The sequence below is a fragment of the Crocodylus siamensis genome, chromosome 3 (genome assembly GCF_052110815.1).
Source record: "Crocodylus siamensis isolate JL-2025a chromosome 3, ASM5211081v1, whole genome shotgun sequence".
Taxonomy (NCBI): domain Eukaryota; kingdom Metazoa; phylum Chordata; order Crocodylia; family Crocodylidae; genus Crocodylus; species Crocodylus siamensis.
In genome coordinates this window covers 93135186-93157352 of record NC_143397.1, presented here as the reverse complement: position 1 = coordinate 93157352, position 22167 = coordinate 93135186, and the positions used below count along the sequence as shown (strand labels likewise).

At 42.9% G+C, this 22167-nt stretch overlaps 1 protein-coding gene across 2 annotated transcripts in view; it reads right to left on the bottom strand.

The window, feature by feature from the left end:
- Positions 1 to 779: 779 nt before the first annotated feature.
- The window catches only part of IFT74 (intraflagellar transport 74), an 81349-nt gene continuing 59961 nt past the window's right edge, over positions 780 to 22167 (bottom strand). For both annotated transcript variants that reach the window (XM_090038811.1, XM_090038810.1), the window contains exons 16-20: positions 21503 to 21629; positions 18182 to 18345; positions 16153 to 16278; positions 9633 to 9693; positions 780 to 1560 (exon numbers count right to left, since the gene is read on the bottom strand). In XM_090038811.1, coding sequence (XP_089894937.1) covers positions 1445 to 1560; positions 9633 to 9693; positions 16153 to 16278; positions 18182 to 18345; positions 21503 to 21629 — 594 coding nt within the window. In that variant the 3' untranslated portion in view covers positions 780 to 1444. The remainder of the gene's footprint in view (positions 1561 to 9632; positions 9694 to 16152; positions 16279 to 18181; positions 18346 to 21502; positions 21630 to 22167) is intronic.

Here is a 22167-nt window from a genome sequence, read left to right as displayed (position 1 = left end):
GAGCATGGTTTACCAAGCTGAATTTGGAAACCACATTCCTTGCAAGAATCTTGATTTTTCTCCATTTCATAACTTTTCTTCATATTCAAGATGACAGCACAATATTCAGAGATGTTAACAGATGGAAGTGACCTAAGTAGGTCAAGTTATGGCCTCCACAGCTTATTTTCTAATTCTCTGCTCAGTCTCTTTTTATAAACTTCAAGTCTTCCTTTGGAAAAATATTTTGTGACAGCAGAGTAATGATCAACTCCCACTCCCTGCTGCTTTGGGTTTTTGATAAAAGATCATGGGTTTGTTGTCAGAAGCCCCACATATATTTAGCTGTCTGCAGGCTACAAGTAGTAACTTGTTTTCTGGCCAGCCAGAAACAGCATTACTAATTTAACTTTCCAGGTAGAGGAAATATAATAGGATGTTGATAATTACACAGCAATGAGGAAAATTAGGTTAAGTAACAGTGGCAATTTCTTTTCATTTTAAAGTGTCCTAGAATGCCTTTATTCCAAATTGGATAGGAAAAATAGTTTAACTAAAATTGAATTCAGACAGGATTGTCATAGTGCTAGCTGAGTAGAATTCTCTATTTTACATATTCTTTTCATCCAGATAAAGGCTGCATTTGTTACAACAATGGAGCCTGAAACCTAAGAAAGATGATCCTGATAGACAATACTTTCAAGAAAATAATTGAGCAATTTTGCCTTCAATGCCTGTACTTGCATAAAACATAAAACTCAAATGCTGTTTACAAAGACAACATGAAGAAAATATTTTATAGAACTAAGTTTATTACAATCTCCACAATACATTTCTTATCCTAGAGTCATGCAAACAGATGTCACATGTAAAAAAAAAAATTAAAGTAGTAAAAATTCAGTGACAAAACTTTAAAAATGTACTGGTCACATATGGTTTTCTCTTCAATTTCTTGTACTTCTGGGGAAGTTTTTATAGTTTCTGATTATAGAAGCCTTTAGGTTATATCTTCAGCTGCTAAAAATTGACATTTAAATCAATGAAGCTATAATGATTTACATCAGCTGAGAACCTGGCTTGCTATCTTAATAAGACATAATTTAACATCCAAGCATACCACTAACTACAGGCCTATCAAGGCAGAGGCAAGAGTTCCATTCTTTCCAATATGAGTTTTGCCAGAGAAAGACTGAGCCCAAAACAGTCAATTAGGTACAGTGAACTATATTTTCATTTTCAGTGTGTATCGAGCAATGGGCCCACTCATGTTCTTTCTGGCTTACTTGCTTTTCACAACCCTCTGTATATAAAACGGGAATACTGCTGGAACCAATAATCTCTCTAGACTTTGAAAGACTTTTTGAAGTGCATCTACTATATTACTCTTGAGATATAAACTCTTTCTACAGTACTTGGGGACATCTCCTATTGTTGGTCCACTGAAGCAGGAAGGAAGCGCCTGGGTTCAGTTCCTGGTGTTCTGTAAAGCCTCTATGAGAGTTTTGTTATAATCCGCAATCTGCTTACTCACATTCTTCTTTATTGGCTGGTAGTTACTTTCCTGACTTTTTGTTGCTATGACTGATTGAAAGAGTTAAGAAACAAACTTCCAGTAAAAATAGTAACATAATTAGAGAACATAAGGGAACCAGATTACCAGTTTCCTTTAGCAAAATCTGTCAATGCTTACAGGTAACTGAAAAACTCAAACTGTATCTGAACAGAAGAATAATACTCTGTTAGTTTAGATGCTGTATCACAACAAGTGTGCTGAACAAGAGTCTACTAACTAAAGTAACATTTATTCTACATATGTATTACCCCTGCAGATCATGATCATCACCAAACAGCAAATTAATCCATTGCAGACTGCCTTGCTGTTACAGGAAGATGTGCTCCAAGACTCCAAAATCAAAGATGTAAAAGCTCCTAGTAACCACAAATGTCCCTCTCTTTCTGCAAGACAAAGCAGATTGAAACCAAATCTTCTCTGTTTTAGGATACTTAGTACATCAGGAGTTAGAAATAGCTTTCCAGTAGCAAGATTATAATTCAGGGACTTTTTCTTGTTTTGTGTATTCACTTTACCTGACAACTAACTTATTTCTGTCTGGCAGCTGGTTGATTTATTTATTTGATTTATATGCCACCCTTCCCAACAAAGGCTCAGGACAGCTAACAGTAAGAGACAGAAAGGGCAGGTGTTTAGGCTGTGATCCTGTTTGAAGATATTTCACTTGATGTTCTATTTCATTAGCTTTTATATACTTGTTAAAAATGACATGGTCCAAAACACTTGTTTTGACAAAACATCCCCATAGTGTCATCTTTACATAGGAATGAATTCCAGTTTATATCATGTGATGCTAGGAAGCTCCTCAGAGTCTTTGACTACGAAGTCCAAAGATCCATTAGGGAATGAGCAAATCCTATGCTAATAGGAGCTCCTTCTGTGTCTAAACTGGTAGTAATGAAATTTATCATATCTGCCAGTACAGGAATTCATAAAATACTGTTCCCACAAGCAGAACATGCAAGTCCCCTAATGGGAAATCTAGGCTACCCAGTACCATACTGAGATGTGGTGGACTTGCTCTGCACAGGCTACCTGCCATGGCAGCAGCATGGTTGGGTTCATACAGCACCGCATATTCCAGTAAACCTTCCTAGATGGGTAGAGTTTATTGGCACTTGTGTTGCCTTGCATAAACGCTAGCCACATGACTTCAGGTTTGGGAGGTAGTGTGAATGTAGCAGGCCTGGTGTGTCTTAGAACAATATGACCAGCCCATTGTACTAGGGTAGAATACACGATTGTCGGGGATCACTGCCCCCTGTGGACCTAACAGACGCCGCCTGCCACTTGCCTAGGGTGTCATCCGCTATAATTGGGATCCCACACGCATGTTTCACCTGCCACGTCTTTGATGTTAATGGAGTTGGTTCAGATGTCTCAGCGTTAGTTCAGATGTCTCAATTATAAGTCTCCCCGGCATCTCGCGAGGTCCCAAGTTTCTGCGGGGTCCATCACCCCTACACCCTCGCCTGCTCCACCGGGGGGGTGGCCAACCAGCTGGTCTGGCCACGTATCCTCAGTTCCTCACAGATAATCTACAAAGAAAAGTCAATCAAAACAAACACGAAGACCAATAAGGCTCCCCTGATCTGGGTAGCTGCTCCGTCGGTCAGCAGCCCCCTTTCAACTCAAACTTGACCTTCGAGGGGTCAGGCACCCCTTTGTTGGCTCTTGGAGAGCACCCCCATAGGGCTTAACGAGATTCCTTTTTAACAGCTTAAGTTCACTGTTGATCTGCGCCCCTATTACAGGGACTACAGTACCCAAAGTCAATAGTGCCCCTCTGTTAGGGTTTTTACGGTACCCTTCTCTTGCCGCCCAGCTCCCTGCAGGTAAACAAACAGTTCTACTCCCCGCAGGGGCCAGTAAACTGGGCTCCAAAACCCCGCTGGGGCTTTGCTCTCTGCCAGAGGCTCCCACCAGCGTTCATCGCATTCAGCGTTCCCTTCAATGTGCGCCGGCCTGCTCCACCTCCTCTTTCCGGTTCTGCATTGCTCCCGCTTTCCGGTCCCGGCCTCCTCTTTATACCGGCAGGGGAAATATTGGCCCCCTGCCCTTTCCAACACACCTGGGTAAAGGGAATTTCTGCTGGGCTTCTTGGGGCTGTGGGCCTGGGGCTGCTGACCCTCTGCTTAGCCCGGAAGACTTGGAGCCTGCTGGTTCCTTCTCTCTCTCACGTATCCTGCCCCTCAAGACACCGCAAGGCGCTTCACCTTCTTGCCTTACTATGCTTTGTTTGGCTTCTTTACCTTCCACCTCTTTCTTTTCTCTTGGCTCGGTGCTGGCGCTTTCTTCATGATGTGATAGGAAGTCCGCCACAGTGTTCGCCTTCCCTGGCCTGTATGCAACGTAGAATCGAAAAGGTTGGAGAGCCAAGGCCCACCTCATTATGCGGGCATTATCTGTTTTTGCAGTATTTAACCATCTCAATGGAGCATGGTCAGTTATTAACTTAAATTTGCGACCCAAGAGGTAATAACGAAAATAGTCCACCCCCCACCGAATAGCTAGACATTCACGTTCCACCGTGGAATACCTTTCTTCGTGTTCGTTCAGCTTCCGACTAGCGTAAACTATTGGCCGCTCCACTCCATCGATATCCTGTGATAACATGGCTCCTAGCGCGAATGCTGAAGCGTCAGTCTGCAGAATGAAGGGTAGTGCGAAATTGGAGGTATGGAGAATTACCTCTTGGCACAAGGCCTGCTTGAGGTCTTCAAAGGCTCTCTGTCGATCTGCAGTCCAGTCGATGCCATACGCCTTTCTACCCTTAATCGTCTCGACTAAGGGGTTTGCTATCTCCGCAAACTTAGGTATAAACCTCCTATAGTAACTTGCAAGTCCCAAGAAGGCCCGCATTTGTTTCTTCGTTGTAGGAGCTGCATACTCTCTAATAGCTTTCACTTTGTCAGCAAGGGGTCTCACTCGTCCGTGCCTCACTAAGAATCCCAAGTACTTAGTTTCTCTTTTTCCCAGCGCACATTTCTTTGGGTTCGTCATTAGTCCTGCTTGCCTAAGCTCAAGTAAGATGGCCCTTAAAGCCTTTAGATGTTGTTCCCACGTTTCAGTGTATATTACTATGTCATCGATATACACAGAGGTGTAACCTTGATGCGGTGCGAGTATCCAATCAATCAGCCTCTGAAAAGTGGCGGCTGCCCCATTAAGCCCAAATGGCATTCTTTTAAACTCAAAAAGGCCCCAAGGTGTACCGAAGGCAGTCTTGGGTTGGTCTTCCCTTCTCAAAGGCACTTGCCAATAGCCTTTGGATAAATCAAGCATGGATATAAACCTCGCCTGACCTATACACTCTACTAACTCGCTCACCTGCGGCATGGGAAACGCATCAAATTGTGTCAGGGCATTTAGCTTACGAAAATCTACACACAGCCGCAGACTCCCATCAGGTTTGGTCACAGCTACTAATGGGCTACGCCATGGGCTGTGGGATGGTGTGATGATCCCCTGAGCCAACATCTTTTCCAGCTCCTCTTTGATCGGTTGGTATCTATGATACAGGATCCTCCGCCATTTCTCTCGTACTACCTGACCTTCTTTGGTCACGATTTTATGTTCAACCCCTGCAGCTTTCCCCGGCCTATCGGTGAAGACATCCCTAAACTCTTTGATCAGATCTTGCAACTGCTTCAGCTGTCCTATCTCCAATTGCCTCCCTACGAGGACCCTATCTCCATCTCTGGGGTCTTCTGGGTTATCTGTAATTTGTCTCCCAAATTCCTCCGGCTCGGGATCAGGAGAAATTAGCAGGCCTTCGGGCTCGCGCCACTTCTTAAGGAGATTTATATGATATATCTGTTTCTCCCTTTTGGCCCCTGAGCGCAAGACCTCATAATCCACAGGTCCTACTCTTCTTAGTACTGTAAAAGGGCCTTGCCAACAGGTCAAAAATTTACTAGTTGAGCTAGGCAACAGCACTAGCACCTTTTGTCCTACTTTTAACTCCCTCTCCTTAGCGTGCACATCATATCTTTCTTTTTGTTTGCTTTGTGCCTGCTTCAAGTTCTCTTGTGCCACCTCCCTTACGAACTGGAGATGCTCTTTTAAATCCCTCACGTACTCTGAGGCTCCTCTTCCTGGGTTAGGGTCTGCCTCCCACCCTTCTCTCACTATATTTAATAGACTCTGGGGCCTGTGTCCAGATGTTAATTTGAAAGGGGAATATCCCAGCGATGCTTGCGGGGCTTCCCTAATCGCAAATAGGGAGGGAGGGACCATCAGATTCCATTTTTTTGGCTCTATCTGTGTGCATCGGCATAATATCCCTTTAACAGTGCCATTGAAGCATTCCACCAGACCATTTGTTTGGGGGTGGTACACCGCCGTCTTTAAGTGACGGATCTGTAATATTTTACACATGGCACCCAATACTAGGGACATAAAATTAGACCCCTGGTCAGTAATAATCTCCTGAGGGATACCAAATTTGGCCACCCATTTCATTAACTCTTCTGCAACCCTGGGTCCTGTAACTGTTCACAGTGGGATAGCCTCCGGAAACCTAGTCGCATAGTCTATTAGTACCAACTCGAATTGGTGTCCCGCTACACTACGAGGCAAAGGGCCTACTACATCCAAAGCCACCCTAGCAAACGGCTCTCAAACCACCAGCATCGGCTGCAATGGTACCTTGAGGGGCTTATAAGTGCTCACCTTCTGACATAGCTCACAGACCTTACAGAACCCTTCCACTTCCTCATACATATGGGGCCAAAAGCTCCATCTAGCTAAGCGGGCTTCTGTCTTATTTTTTCCTAGATGTCCCCCCAAGGGATTCCTATGAGCTAGGCATAGAAGTGGCTCCCTGTAAGTTCTGGGTATAACTAATTGTACGAGCTCCTCTCCTTCAGTCTAACCCCGCTTAATCCGATATAACAGACCATTCTGTATCTCAACCCGGGGCACTGGGTTATTTTGTTCGGGGAGTGTTACCTGTTGGTCAATTCTCGCCTGTTCGGTTTCTTGGAAGGCCCGCAGTTCTTCGTTGCTCTCCTGGGCCTCACGGAATTGACTGCTACTGGCCAGCGCCTCTATCTCCAGTTCTTGCATCTCTGGACCTGCCTCAACTAGTCCCTCTCTAGGGCTCTCAGAGGTATGGAGCGATGCTAAAACTTCAAATATCTCTGGCCAATCTCAACCCAATATCATGGGATACAAAATTTTCTCTTCTAATCCCACCGGGATTCTTCTACTGATCCCATTCACTTGGACATTCAACAAACGTCGTTCGTAGTAGGTCCTTTGCCTATGGAGGCATACCATCTGCACAACGGCACATCTCGGTGCTTGTTTCCAAGCAATCAATGATGGGCGCACCAGGGATTGTGCGCACCCAGTATCTACCACGGCCTGAACTGGCCGGCCTTCTACCCACACAACCACCTCAGGTAGGGGTTGCACCGTATCAGTCGAACTGTCCCCCACACAGCAGTCCATCAGCTCCACCTCTTGGGTTTCCCCGGTCCTGTTCGGTGGTCTGTGGACTCTGTCGCATTTCCTTTTGGTCCTGGCTGTCCGTAAACCCCGAGGACAATTTCGGGCTATATGGCCCCTTTTACCGCAAGTGAAGCAGGTCAGTCCTGGAGGACTTCCTTTCTTGCTTCCCTTGCTCTCCTTTTCCCGTTTCAGGTTAGCCTCCTGCCCTCTCGTACCTCGATCCCGCCTCATTTCTCCTTGGGCCATATCGAAGTGTACCCTGATCTGGGTAGCTGCTCCATCGGTCAGCAGCCCCCTTTCAACTCAAACTTGACCTTCGAGGGGTCAGGCACCCCTTTGTTGGCTCTTGGAGAGCACCCCCGTAGGGCTTAACGAGATTCCTTTTTAGCAGCTTCAGTTCACTGTTGATCTGCACCCCTATTACAGGGACTATGGTACCCAAAGTCAATAGTGCCCCCTATTAGGTTTTTACGGTACCCTTCTCTTGCCGGGCTCAGCCAGCTCCCAGCCAGTAAACAAACAGTTCTACTCCCCACAGGGGCCAGTAAACTGGGCTCCAAAACTCGGCTGGAGTTTTGCTCTCTGCCAGAGGCTCCCACCAGCGTTCAACGTTGCATTCAGCGTTCCCTTCAATGTGCGCTGGCCTGCTCCACCTCCTCTTTCCGGTTCTGCGTTGCTCCCGCTTTCCGGTCCCGGCCTCCTCTTTATACTGGCAGGGGAAATATCAGCCCCGCCCTTCCCAACACACCTGGGTAAGGGGAATTTCTGCCGGGCTCCTTGGGGCTGCGGGCCTGGGGCCACTTACCCTCTGCTTAGCCCGGGAGCCTTGGAGCCTCCTGGCTCCTTCTCTCTCTCACAATGATCATAAAGTTTGGAGGCTTTTCCAATTTACTTGATCCCACTTCTAGGAACAGGAAGCTCAGGGACAAAAAACCAACAACACAGGGACTACTGTGGTAGGATTTTTCTATTTACAATGGGGATTCAGAGGCCACAGTGTAAGTAATAATACTTCATTATTGCTTATGAAGGGGAATCAATATTTATTTGAAGTTAATCTTTTATTAGTTCTTTTCAGGCAAAGAAAGTGGATGTTTTATTAGGGTGTCATATTACTGCATTACAGGTTTCATTAATAATTTGGTTGACCTGGTAACTGGACACATTTTTCCAGAAAATAATCCAAAATAGGAAAAAATAATAAAATCTGTAGAATTCAGTTTGCAAAACGTCACTGTGGCCTAAAGGACTTTAAAAAAAACCAGACACCTCACAGACTACTAAGAACATTACATTTGTTAAAGAAAAAAGTGTAAAACACTCTCAATGCTGTAGGGTGTAAACTAATTACTAACTGACTGGGATTAGGAACAAATTTCTCTAATGCATGGATCATTACATAATTATCTACTGCAGATGCTATTGTTCCTTGCTTAAAAGTGTATAATATCAGCCACTGTCCAAGAAAGAAGAGTGGGTCAGATGGACCGACCCCTGGTCTGTCATGGTTTGCAACTCCTATGTAACTATGATATTTTTTGCTGTAATTATATAACAATGACCTCACAGTATCTTGGATATTTCAGTGCTATTGTTTAAGGTAATTTTTCATGAGAGGAAAAGTTTATTTCAATGACAATCTTATTTTGGATAATAAAACAAATGTGCGATAATCTCAGATCTCTGTGGTAAGTAGGCAGGGTAGGGCTAATTAAGAACAAAGCATCAATTTTATGGATGTTTTCTATTTTTGTTAGTTGAAAATGGATGTAAAAGCTATTGTAAGGCAACTAGTTGCAACGAATGTTCTCTTAAAGTATAAAAACTCTGATTTTGGAAGGTCTTATTAGGCCAAATTCTGCCCTAAGTTACAAAACTTGTATTGCATTTAATGGGAACTGCACACAATCTAACCAAAAGGCATTATTTGTCCCCTTCTGTTTTTTATGCACTATATTTTACATGTAAAATATTATGGGCAGTTATAGTGCTGCATAAATTTCAAAAAAGTCTCTATACTCTTGCTGATCATTGGGATAAGAATGGACAGATGTAAGAAAACCAACTAGTGAAACACATCTTTTATGATGACCTCAAGAGTATCATAAGCCTCACAGAAATGATTTTTTTGATGGTCAAATGAAAGAATACTGGAAGCCTGGAAGTACTATCAAGGGTCATTTATAAGACCGAGTTTCAGGTTTCACTGTATATAATAGCTCATATGTCAAAAACATTTTCAAAGCACTGGAGATTTTTCAAACTGCTCTTTCCAAAGGTTTAACTAGGAATTCTAGCACCTTATGTGGGCAGGGGAGGGCCAAGCATTGGAGAGTCTTATATCCCCATGCACAAGCTGCTACCACAAGGAAGGCTGATGCTGCCACAGTGTGGGCGCCCTATATATAAGCTCTGCTGTAAGACAGGCATGGATTCAATGGGGGCTGCAATTCTGGCACCCCTCTAAATCAGTGAAAAGGGCTGGCGCTCTATTCACCCACCCCACGTTGCAGCACTGGTTCTGTCTAACCTTGCTGTTCTCTCCGAAAGCTCTCTCAATTATGCTGTGCGTTCATTTTCATCATTTTTGGGGGGTGGAGGGGCAGAGGGAGGAAAAGGATACATTCTTTCATTACAAAGTTATTTTGCTCATGGTGCTGCCACTTCCTTTCCAGATTTGTAAGCTGAAAACACAAAAAAGAAAATGTTAACAACAGCCAAAAATGAATAACAACCATACACCCATTTATATATATATATATATATATAAATATTATATTAGATATATATATAAAAAAAAATCAAACTAAGTCTTATCAATACCTCACATTCTATTATACTGGTAAGAACTTTTGGTTGCTACAAGAGATGACTGGAAGAGATAAACAATTGGGAAGGACTTAAAATTGCTCATAACCTACTCCAGTGTTTACGCAAAGGTGAGGATACTGAATCACTGTGGGTGTGTCTACACATGTGCATCTACTGCACAGTACCTGAAATTACTGTGCAGTATGGGCGGGTGTCTACACATGCATGCCTGTACTGCACAGTAAATATGGTAATTTATGCTGACTTGAGCGTAAATTTTATACCTGCATCATGAATCACACAGCTTTACCGTGTATTGCATGTGTAGGCGCTTTACTGCACAGTAATACTGTATGTGTGGCCTGACTTGGGACTAACTTTATTGTGTAGTAAATTTAAGCCAGCGTAATGCATGTGTAGTTATGCTATTACTATTATAGTACATGAAAAACTGGATGAATACTTGTTCAAAGATCACCCAAATATTAGTTGTCATAATTTTAGAGAAAATATGAACACTAGAGGAAGATATGAATTATCCTTTATTTGTATTGCTGAAAGATAAATCTCTTCTTCAAATGTATATGATCTTAAATCACTAAGATTCAATTTTTCCTGACACTGTCTTAGACTCTTTGCTATACAGAAGGAACTTCCTTACTTCCATAGCTGAGTTTCCTGTCTGATGCCAGAAGCTGTGATAAGAGCAGAGCTGCAGTGAGAAGATTGTATGAGTGTGGGTTAAATGTTGGCACTTCTTCAATACTTTCAGCATCAACAGGAAGCTAATGTGGATATTAAATTGAAGGTTGCTTCCTTACAATATAATTTCATACTATTAAATAGTTTTCTGATGCTACTGTTCAAGATTTTTCATTTCAAATATAGAAACAATTAATTTATTTTTAAAGGTTATTTTAAAGGTTGAACGTCATCATTATACATTTTAAGGAGAACAGCCAATAACATTTCAGAATTCACTTCCCGAGTACTTCAGAACAACTTTGATTTATCTGAAGTTGAAAATAAATTCTTAACAAATTGGATGCTGTTACCTGACATTAAACTTACCTTTATTGTGAGGGAAGAAAATCAACTCACATGTCACTTTTTATCTCTGTTTCAAAGCAAAGATTGGTCCTCATATTTGTATACAGTATAAAATAGATATTTGCAGTGAATTATAATTTATACTATGTCTGATATGGATGCTACCTGGGTTATACCTAGTAAAAGAGACTCTCTATAAAATACTAAAGGAAATGTTCAGCATTGTTTTACAAGCTCTGTCTTGTATGTCACACCCCACATCATCAAAAAATCATCAACTGTCAAGTCATAAAAAAAATCTACATTTGTTTATAACTGAGGTTATACATGCTGAAGGATACATGCTGGACACCCATTGCTGTTCATCCTGACAAGCCAGCTAATCAGTCATCCTAGACTTCAGTTTCCTTCAAGGAAGGTTTTTTTAGAAAAGGGTAATGTTAGAGGAAATATTTTTATTTATTGGAGAGAAGATACATATACATTGTACTGAAATAGATTTGTCACACCCAAGCAGTGAAATGATAGTGTACAGATGCATATATTACATAGACATTAGGGTTGGAAGGGACCTTGGAAGATCATCAAGCCCAGCCCCCTGACCTAGGGGCAGAAAGTCAGCTAGGGTCAAAGGATCCCAGAAAGACAGGTGTCCAAATGTCTCTTAAAAGAGTCCAGAGTAGGTGCTTCCACCACCTCTGGAGGCAATCTATTCCAGGCCTCGGGGGCTCAGACAATAAAGAAGTTTTTCCTTATGTCCAGCCTGAAACGGTCTTGGAGGAGTTAGTGATCATTTGACCAGCAGGCATTGGGGAAGTCCCTGTTCCCCCGAGCACTACCAGGAGTTACCAGGAATAACGGTCACAAGCTGGCAGAGGGTAGATTTAGGCTAGATATCAGGAGGCGCTACTTCATGGTCAGGGCAGCTAGGATCTGGAACCAACTTCCAAGAGAAGTGGTGCAGGCCCCTACCCTGGAGGTCTTTAAGAGGAGGCTAGATGTACACCTTGCTGGGGTTGTTTGACCCCAGTACTATTTCCTGCCATGGCAGGGGGTCGGACTAGATGATCTGCTCAGGTCCCTTCCGACCCTAGAAACTATGAAACTATGACCTCGTAATCCCTTATACTTATACTTATAGGCACCCACTAGGTCACCCCTGAGCCTATGCTTTTCCAAGCTGAAGAGGCCCATGGCGCTCAGCCTCTCATCATAAGGCCCATTCTCCTGCCCTCTGATCATGCGTGTGGCTCTCCTCTGGACTCTCTCAAGCTTTTCCACATCCTTTTTGAATTATGGAGCCCAGAATTGGATGTTAGGGGCTAGAAGGGACCTACAGGGATCAGCCAGTTTGTGGGTTTATATAATCACTATGGTTCTTCATAATAAGCCTACTGAATACATGCACATCTATGATGATGATTCATACATGAATTCAATATGAATGAAGTCTGCCACCATAAAGCTGTCACCTCAGCTTCTTATTTTGTGAAACTCAAGTAGAGAAAACCTCACCTAATTAAGGAAAAACTGACTCTTGAGTAGGAGGTAGTGATAACACCAAACAAAAACTTCAACACAAAGAGAAGTGAGAAAAACACAGAAAAATAGATGTTTGTCTTCTATGTTTTTATGTAAACTTGATCATTTTCCTCCTTCTCCCACCAGTAAAATCCTTGTTGCCAAAATGACAGTAATTTATGTGTGTTTACACTGGAAGACTTTAAACTGCAGGAGTTTCTAAGTCTTTTTCCTCCTGATTCACTCTGGAAACACAATGTAAATACAAATGTATATGAAAGGAAAACACCTTGCTGATCCGTAAGAAACGGAAGGAAAGGAAAAAAGAGAAAGGAAAAGGAAAGATATGACAGGGAAAGAAAGCGTAGCCAAACTTTATTTAAAAGCAAAAACTATTTTTGGCATCCTATAACCACAGTTTGATGTCTGTAGTTTCTTTATCCTGTTTCACTTAATATTAAAATTTTGTAAAAAATTAATAATTAACAAACTAGTAAGTCTAAAGATCCTTCTGAATTCAGCAATAACTTCATGAACTGCAGTCCCTTGTCTAAGAAAAGGACCCTTAAGCAATAACAGCATACTTGGCCAGATCCAGATCTACGAGCACATGCAGTTTGTGACTCTGCAAGCCTCTTCACCATGCCACAAACCACATGTGCTGCATGTTAAACTGTGTGTAGCACTGATCATTAGCAGCACTGTGGCACAATTTGCTGTTGGAATTTCCTGGTAGCAAATAACACTCCTGAAAAAAAAGTGGCACAAAGCATGCCAAAATGCCACGTGCTGGGAAAACGTGGAGACAGGAGAGCAGGCAGAGCTGCTTGCTCCTCCATCTCTGGTTTCTGTGAGATGCCTGCTTCCCCACCTCCACACACTGTGGAGCCCTGATGCTGAGGCACCCAGAGACTCAGACAGCTGCTCCCACTGACTGGAGTGCAGTGTGCCTTGAGGTGGGAGAGCAGGAAACCCTGGGCTGGATGTTCCCATCTCTGCATGCCTCAGCACAGGGACTCCGCTGCAGAGCCCTTGTGCTGAGCATGTGGGGCTTCCACGCTGAGGCACACTGCACCCCAGCCAGCCGCGGAGCCAACCACTACTAGAGTCTATCCCACTCCAGTTGGGTAGGGAAGCTGGGAACGGTGCATCCTAGGCTGCTGGAGGACTGAAATTGCTTGTTTTATCTCCATGGAGCCCACCGCAGATACCCTAACATGAGCTCAGTAGCCTTGTATAGACTAAGATCACATGTAGGCCTCTTGAAGGCTCAGGACAAGCGTAGCGGCTTTTTAACCTGGCAGGGGAAATACCATGTATCTGTGTCCATGAAGGCAATTTTCCTGAACTGCACCACAGGAGAACTGCTTTTCTGGCGTGGTTTAGTACTTGCCAAGGTGTAGCTACTTTAAGCCCAGTTTATGGAAATGGGAGTCTCCTCCCTTGCTCACTTTGAGGGCTTTATAGCTAAGTGGAAGCAAAACTTGGGGGCATCCAAACCCCAAGCCTCCAGGCTTGGGTCTCCAAGCAGGATGCCTGCCAAAGGTTTTGGAAATATCTGAAGCCCCAGGTGTGGGTGGAGGATGTTTGCTAGTAGTAGGGCCACTTATGGTTCTGGACTCTTGAATTTGGAATTAGTTTTGGCTAATTTAGCCTTGGATGCAAATTTAAAAAAAAAAACAAAAGAAAAAACCAAACGCATGAGCTAAGCAGCATGGCTTAGAGTTAACCGTCTCCTGAAGTGGCGTAATATTCACGGAACTTCCCCTTCACAGACTTACCTGCTTGGCAGTGTCTGTGTGTGTGTGTGTGTCTGTGTACAAGTTTTACTCAGCCCCCAAATAATATTTTTCCCTCCACCTATGGATGGAGGGCCAGGGCCAATGGTGCTTAGCCACCCAAAATGTGGGGCAGTGATGGCAGCACAGAGGGCTACAGGGCATCCTGAGCGTGGGCTCCGGGAGGCCACAGCAGGAGTGGAGGGGTGCACACAGACACAGACACCTAGACACAGCCTGCAAACACACAGGATTGCAGCCCGGCGGCATGTGGACCGCTACCCACCACAGCAGGCAATTCTGTGAAGGGGCATGGGGATGGTAGATTGAGGCCCCCACAATGAGGGAGGGAGTGGGGCAGAGGCAGGGAGTGGGGCAGAGGTAGGGGCTGGGGTGAATGGGGCCCCAGGGTGGACGGTGGGACAGTTGGAGCCCGGGCAGCTCATCCAAGGGCACGAGGGGGCTCCTACCACTGTGCACATCCCAGGGGGAGAATGAGGGGCATGTGTCCCCCAGATTTTTATATGGGATGGAGGTGAGCTGCCGCTGTGGGCTCGGCTCTGTGCCCTGCTGCCACTGCCTTGGGAGCTGTGCATGACACCATATGCCTGCTGCTGCTAGGCTGTGCCGCATCCCCTGCCTACCTGGCAGCGTCATGCACATGGCATCAGCGTGGCTCTTGGGCAGCAGCATCCCATCTCTGTCTCATGAAGAAATCTGGGGGGCACTTGCCCCCATGCCTCCCCCAAGGTGCACGCTTCTGGATGAGCTGCCCGGGCTCCAACTGTCTAACCACCCACCCAGGGGCCCCATTCACACCAGTCCCTGCCTCTGCCCCACTCCCTCCCTCACCGTGGGGCCTTGATTTGCCCCCCCTACACCCTGACAGTCCCCAAGCCCTGGCCCTCCAAACCCCCTTCCCTCCTCACTTCCTATACACTTACTTTCATCTGGCTGCATCCTGGCCATGCCCCCAACAGCCACTTGCAAGCTGTGAAAGCCCAGGTTTCCCCTTGCAGGCTGCAATGTTGCCAGCCTGCAAATGGAAACCTGCACTGTCGTGTGTTTTCACAGGCTCGTGACCCTCCACCCACATACACCTGAGTGGCACTGCTGCCCAGAAGGGACTCTGGAGCACCCTCTTCCTATCTATCACAGTCCTCCATCAAAGGCCTCTCTCCAGGGCTGGAAATGCAGCTCTCTGGGCTCCATCTGCCAATCCAGAGGGAGCAGGAACTCTGGAAATGCATCAGCGTTCTTCCAGCTCCTGCCAGAATTACTTCTGCACCTGCAGCAAGTATTCTTCCTGCGGGTAACTTGGGCACTTCTCCTGCCCTTGATCTGGTTCTCTTATCGTACTTACATGCAATCAAATGAATGTGTAGACTGACGGGGGATGGCTGGGGCATGAGGGTGCTAAAGTGTGGGGGCACCTGCTGCGCAGCCCTGCACTGTAGCACTCTCATGCCCTAGTCAGCCCCTTCAATTCTGCCACCCAAAACCTAGGGCTGACCCCCGGGCTCCTGTCACCTGGGGTTTCTCCACCTGGGCTCAATGTGCTGCAGTTCCAGGCGCACATATAAATACTGACCCAGGAGCAGCTGACTCCGGCATGAACTGCACCAGAGTTTACTGCATCACACTAATTGTAAATTCACCCAAATACAACTTTTATTTTCTCTTTGAAAATTGCTCAGTACAAATCCATGTTTTAGTAGTTAGTTTCTTGCAGCTGTCCATCCAGATCTAAAAAGGACTCTAGGATCCATATGTTTGAAGCCTTCAGCTCTCAGTAAGTTGACAGGAGACATGCAACTTCCAAACAAAGATTTGGGCAATTAGACCACACAGTTTTGAAAACAGAATCAAGAATCTGTATGTCCTTAAGGAAAACTAAATAAATTCCTGCACATATAGGTTCATGCCTACAGAACAGTCAAGATCTGGAATTCAACATCTGAAGAGATGCATTTTCAACTGTACCTGAGAATGTGTCTCATTCTCTTGCAGTTGCTTCTTCAGCGCTTCATACTCTGTATTCAGCTGCTCCATTATTTTCTTGAAGGCATTTCTACGTTTTGTCAATATTTCTTTCTCTTCCTGAAGTTTCTAGATGGAGAAAATACAAATGGATTAAACTGGTATTGAAGTATTCTATTTCCATGAAAATCGCCAATGCATTTGAATCTAAGAATTTCCAATACGATCACCATGATAATACAGAGGTGGCCATTTGCCAAGACTTTGGTAAAAGAAGAATTGCTTTTGTTTTATTTTAAACTACTGGTCATCTGAAGTTTTCTTTGATAAATGATTTTGAAAGTCCATTTCCATTCTATCAAGTTTTTATCCATTTGGGTGAGAGAAGCAGTATGATGTTCTTTTAATTGGATTGTCAGTTCAAGCACATCTACTCAGTTTGTTTAAAGAGTATGTACTTTTGTTGTGCTACTATTGTTCTCTAGCTCACTCACAATGGTTGATTCATTTATGGTGGACTGATATTCCAAGCAATTTTTACTTTATGTCCTTGGTGCTACTTTTCTCTCTCCCCAAAAATATATATAGAAAGCATCCAGAACTTGTTCCATATGTAATTCATAAAATACACTCATTCTTAGTAAAAATAATAGCATTCAATAGCAATCAACAAGGTATGCTAGTGAAGAAGAAAAGCTAATGAGGTGAATGTTCATACAAAAAAGTGTAGAAATTATCATTAATTATTAGATTGCTAAAACACCAGAAAAATGTGTTATTGAAGATTACAATTATGTTAAGTATAATGCAGGAGAAGCTGATGTCATTAGCTCTCCCATTTTTGTTGAAAATTCCTAGGCTATTTTTGAAGTCTTCCTTATTTTTCTCAAGCAGATTTAGGATTTTAGGGTCACTCCTACTACTTCCAAGTATTCAGAAAGCAAAACTCTTTTACCATTCAGGAATCAAGCAAGACTTAAAAAACATTTTTTTAAACTATTTTAGAAATGGAACTACACACCAGTAATTTGAAAATGGCATAGCAAATCTCTATAGAAGACAACATAATTTGTATTGTGGTAACACATCAAAACCTGAGTCATGGAACATAATCCCACTGCACTATCCATTTTTCTGGATAACTGGAAAAGAAAAAAATGGTGGCCTTTGTCTATAAGGCTAGGGACAAAAGTTACACATAAACGAGATTAAGTGATCAGAAATTGGTTTAAACCTGTAACAGAACAGAAGCTCAGTGCACATAAACCAGTTTCAAAGTGGCTGAAACGGGTTTAAGATAAACCTGGTTGAATGTAGTATCAGACTTAATTGATTTGGGTCAAGCTGGTTTATGAAATTTCTGTCCCAGACTCATTCTTGGTTCAAGTTAAATCACAGTCCCCCAGCATCCCAAGAAGCTTTCCAGCCCTGGTATGGGCTGTGCTGTCTACTCCAGAAAGCAGGGATGGCCCTGCTCCCTAGATGGAGCACTGAGGGCTGGCTGAGGGGGAGTGGGGGGGAAGCCTGGCTGGGGGATGCAGCCCAGTCTACCGTGGGGGATTGCTCCCTCCCAAGCAAACCCTGGCTGGGGTGTGGGTCCAGAGAGGGGGGTTAAACACCTCTTCCCCCACTCAAACTTACTGCTAGCTGCAACTGTGGACTACAAATCCTGGAGGCACCTGGAAGCAGGAAGATGAAGTGATGAGCAACCCTGCAGAGTCCTGCTGCTGTAATTCTGGACAACAAGTCCCAGAGACAGCGGGGGTAGCAGGAAGAGGAAGTGGACACACAGCCAGACAGCCATGTTCTAGTGCCCACTGGCTTCTGGCCTGAGCCACTGCAAGCATGTGGCTGCATTTCCAGAATCAAAAGTGAATGTCTGTTCACTTTTGTTTCAGTTTAATCTGTGCAGCTTAGACTAACCTGTAAAGACTGAATCGATTCAGCCTCAAGCTTTTTGATTATCTGTACATAGCCTAAAAGTGTACAATCCAAGTAATTCTAATTGTGTCAGCAAGGGCTACTGCTATACCTTTTTCTTCTCTTCTCCTGATGCTTTCAGAGCTGGCAAATTATTGTAGATCTCTAAGTCCTTTGTCATTTGTTCAATTTTATCCTTCAGCGAAGCCAGTTCATCAACCATCTTGCCCTCCAACAGATCCATCTTCTGCAGATCCATTTGTAAGCGTTGACTTTCTAGAACAAAAAAAATAAATCGTAAGAGCAACCGTAACTTTTTTCCTAATAGCACTGATCAGTGTGGGTGTGAAACGTACTCTGTCCAAGTCGATATTAAATTCTGGGGTGAAGTGCACACTCCAGAGGGTAGGGAATGATTGCAGGCAGACCTGGACAGGTTAGAAAAGTGGGCAGTACACAATACAATGCAGTACAACAAGGACAAGTGCAGAGTGCTGCATCTAAGGGTGCAAACATATCCAGCACACCTACTGGCTAGGAAGTGACTCTCTTAGCAGCACAGAAATGGAAAGGGATCTTGGAGTCATAGTGGACAGCAAGATGAACATGAGTCAGCCCCCTCAGCATCTACACATGCATTGCTGAGAACTATATAACTCCACCATAGCATAGTACTTGTAAACTTATTTACTCCACAGCAATGAACGTGTAAACACTGAAAGGGCTGGCTGGGATATGAGGGTGCTTAAGTGTGGGGGTAGCCTTGTGCCCCAGTGCCGCCACTGTGCCCCAGCCAGCCCCTCTGCAGCATGTTGAGCTGGGCTGGAGCTGCACCAGGCTGGCAGGCTGACCCTTGGGGCCCCCTGACAGCCAGGGCTGCTCCAACCTGGCTCAGCACGCTGCAGTTTCAGGTGCACATGTAGACAGCATACCTGGTAACAATAAACTCCAGCATGAACTGTGCTGGAGGTGCGTTCATTCGCATTAATTGCACACGTAGACGTGCCCATAGTGAGACAAAGATCTCCTACTTACTTACCTTTATTTTGACATCAGTGGGACTATTTGAGGAATACGCTGATCAGAATTTGACTCAGTATACAAGTGTCACGTGTGAATAGATATTTCACAATTTCTGTATTATCCATTCCTACAAGCTAATAGAGGCCAAGAGCCTTTGCAGCATCAGAAAACACTAAAAACCTGGGCATTTATATGGATAATAAAGACATATAAAATTGTTATATATAAGGATTTAAAAGTTTTGGAAAGGATTTCTTGCATCGACCTCAGTAGTGGCTGGTACTAGTCACAAGATACTGAACTAAACAGACTATTTTGATATGTAATAAAATTCCTGAATTGTTTTTCTTGCTAGAATGCTGTATTCTTAAACCTTAATTCTGCACACTACCATAACCACACATTGAAAGCCAAGCAGACACCTAAGTAACTACTGAACTGAGGTCTTAACATTAAAAGCTCCAAATGACAGTAAAGGCATTTTTAAAATGTGACCTACTTGCAGACTTCAGGTGAAATATCTGTAAAAATATTCCCATGGTTTAAATCCTTTTTAAAGACTGTTGCAAATAGACCATTGAGTAACATTTGCTTTAGGCAGGCAGAAAATGTAATAAAAAACTTAGAAATATTAGAGAAACATTTTTTTTCAGTGCAACAACAGTATACTGATAATACTAGGGTGGGCAACTAAGGAATGTTCCCATTCAGGCACACTTTCTGAAAAGAGAAAAGAAACCTAAAGAAGAAACCTAAAAACTTCTCTAGGGGAAGAGACAGGAAGAGGATGCAGCCCAGTTCCTTCTGATATGCCATGAAGTTGCAGAGTTTAGCAGGCAGTATGTACACAGTAGTAAAGTCTGAGACCAAACTGCTTTGACCCAGGGAAATGTTTCTGGGAAACTATGCCATCAGCACATTTGTTTACTCTTTACAGTTTCCTCTTTTTTTCTTCTTTGTAAAAGGCCTCTGCTGATGGACCTTTTATATCTTTTGAGGGCAAGAAAATCTGGAACTCCACATTTTAATCACAATGGAAGAATTCTGCAGATGACTGCACTCTATTTCAAGGTTTGGGAAACTCCAAGTGTGGAACTGTACAATCATTATACCATGAAAAGAGTCTTAATTCTGTTTATTATTGTACCTTTACTGTGGTTCTCCATTCCAGGAAATGTATTTATGAATAATTCTATATTTATGTGTTTAAATTTAAGACTGTAAGCTTTTTCTAGAAAGGAACTATATTTTTCTGTAATCCCTTTACAGCTCTAAAATTGTAGGGTTTTTTCATAACATAATAATAAATATGCTTGTTTCAGATTAATGTTTATTCACATTTTATCCTATAATCTGAGGGCACATTTTGCAAAATAGCACCTATGCTGTGATAGCAAAATATATATGTGCAAGACAGACACCTGAATATACAAAACATCCAGATGTCTATGAAAAACTATAATACATGCTTATGTAGTGCATGGTAATTGCTTATTTACACATAAATATTTTCTAGTCATAACACAGGTAGCTATTTTGAAAATTGCTACCAAGTACAGGATGCGCTAGCCTCCAAGCAAAATGATTTATGATCATGCATTCCTGCCCCTTCCTTTCAGTCAAGCAAACAAGGAAAAGCTTGCTGAATCAATAATGATATTGGCAACCTTGTAGATTATGAGAACCAGTCTGCTTGAAAACAGTGCAAATTATGAACTAGATAGTGATTGTAAAAAGGGGAAAAATAGCCTCTGCTTTTAGGAAAAATAGAGGCTAGAAACTTTCTCTCAACTTAATCTCAACTTTCTCGTAACTTAATGTTAAGCAGGTGAATATGTACATGACTGGCCCTCAGAATTTGATCTTGCGGGTCATGCATATCACAGGCGCCAGGTATCCTCTGACACTTCTGCTATTAAAATACATAACACGTAAGTGCAGGTGATGTTAAGGGGTGCAGTTTCAGATTGATATGTAAGGTTATTTATAGCTACACAGCTCTCTACAACTTACTTTGCATTCAATATTATTTTTAAAATTGTGAAGAGCCAAGCCTTTGAGACAGACAAAATCAAAACAGACAAAATCCCCTGTTAATGCAATGGAGATAGTTCCATCCCCATGCTGAAATGCAACCTCGGTGTGATATAACCCATTTGCGCAAAATTAAAACATTGCTAATCTCATTATGCTGAATGCAAATAAGTCTCCTTAGCATTAATAGAAGCTACATCAAATCAATAATGGAAAATACATCTCAGTTTTTACATTGTCTCGCACCTAGCTTGTGTGTTTTAAGGCACAGCATTAAAAATAACTAATTCCGGACTTTGCCACGTCCTATGCAATCCATGCTCTTATTTCTGAAGGAGAATGAATGTTCAAATTCACAAATTCACAATTGCCTCACCTGTACTCAAATTCTTAGCAGTACTCTGTGATTTTTGCATTTCATTTGATTTGAAACTGAGATCTTCCTGCATGATCTTCAGCTCTTCAGTGGTAACAGAGGAGATCTGTTTCATACGATTCACATTCTGCATGTTACAACAAATAAGAATGATAAATAAGAGTATTTTATATCTTTCTTGCTATGAGCATTAACCGGCCAACAAGAAAGAAGCTCTGCTATTATGTTATCCATTATCTAACTCTTTTACTACAATAAAATATTTTACAGCAAAGAGTGTTGGAAAAATATTTTAAAATTAAGATGTTTAAATATAATGATTTTCTATTTTAGGCCTGTCAATTTGTGTAGCATCCTTTTAATAAAAGATGTCTTGGTAACATCAGTGAGGGTGAGCTAAGCATGCTTAAATAACATTACTTTCATCACTCCATCTGTGTTATAGAGTTATTGTGCTACACTACTGTATATGATATTGAAGTATCATATCAAGGAGAATATTAAAATGTTGACTGAATAGGAGTCCTTTATATGTCACTCAAGAGAATCAAAATCAAAGGGAAGAATAATTTAGAAGGAATAAAAAACCAAACAGTGGTAATGGAATGGTGATGCTGGACACAAGGAATGCTTTTAGGGGAAATGTTACTCACGATGATACTTAA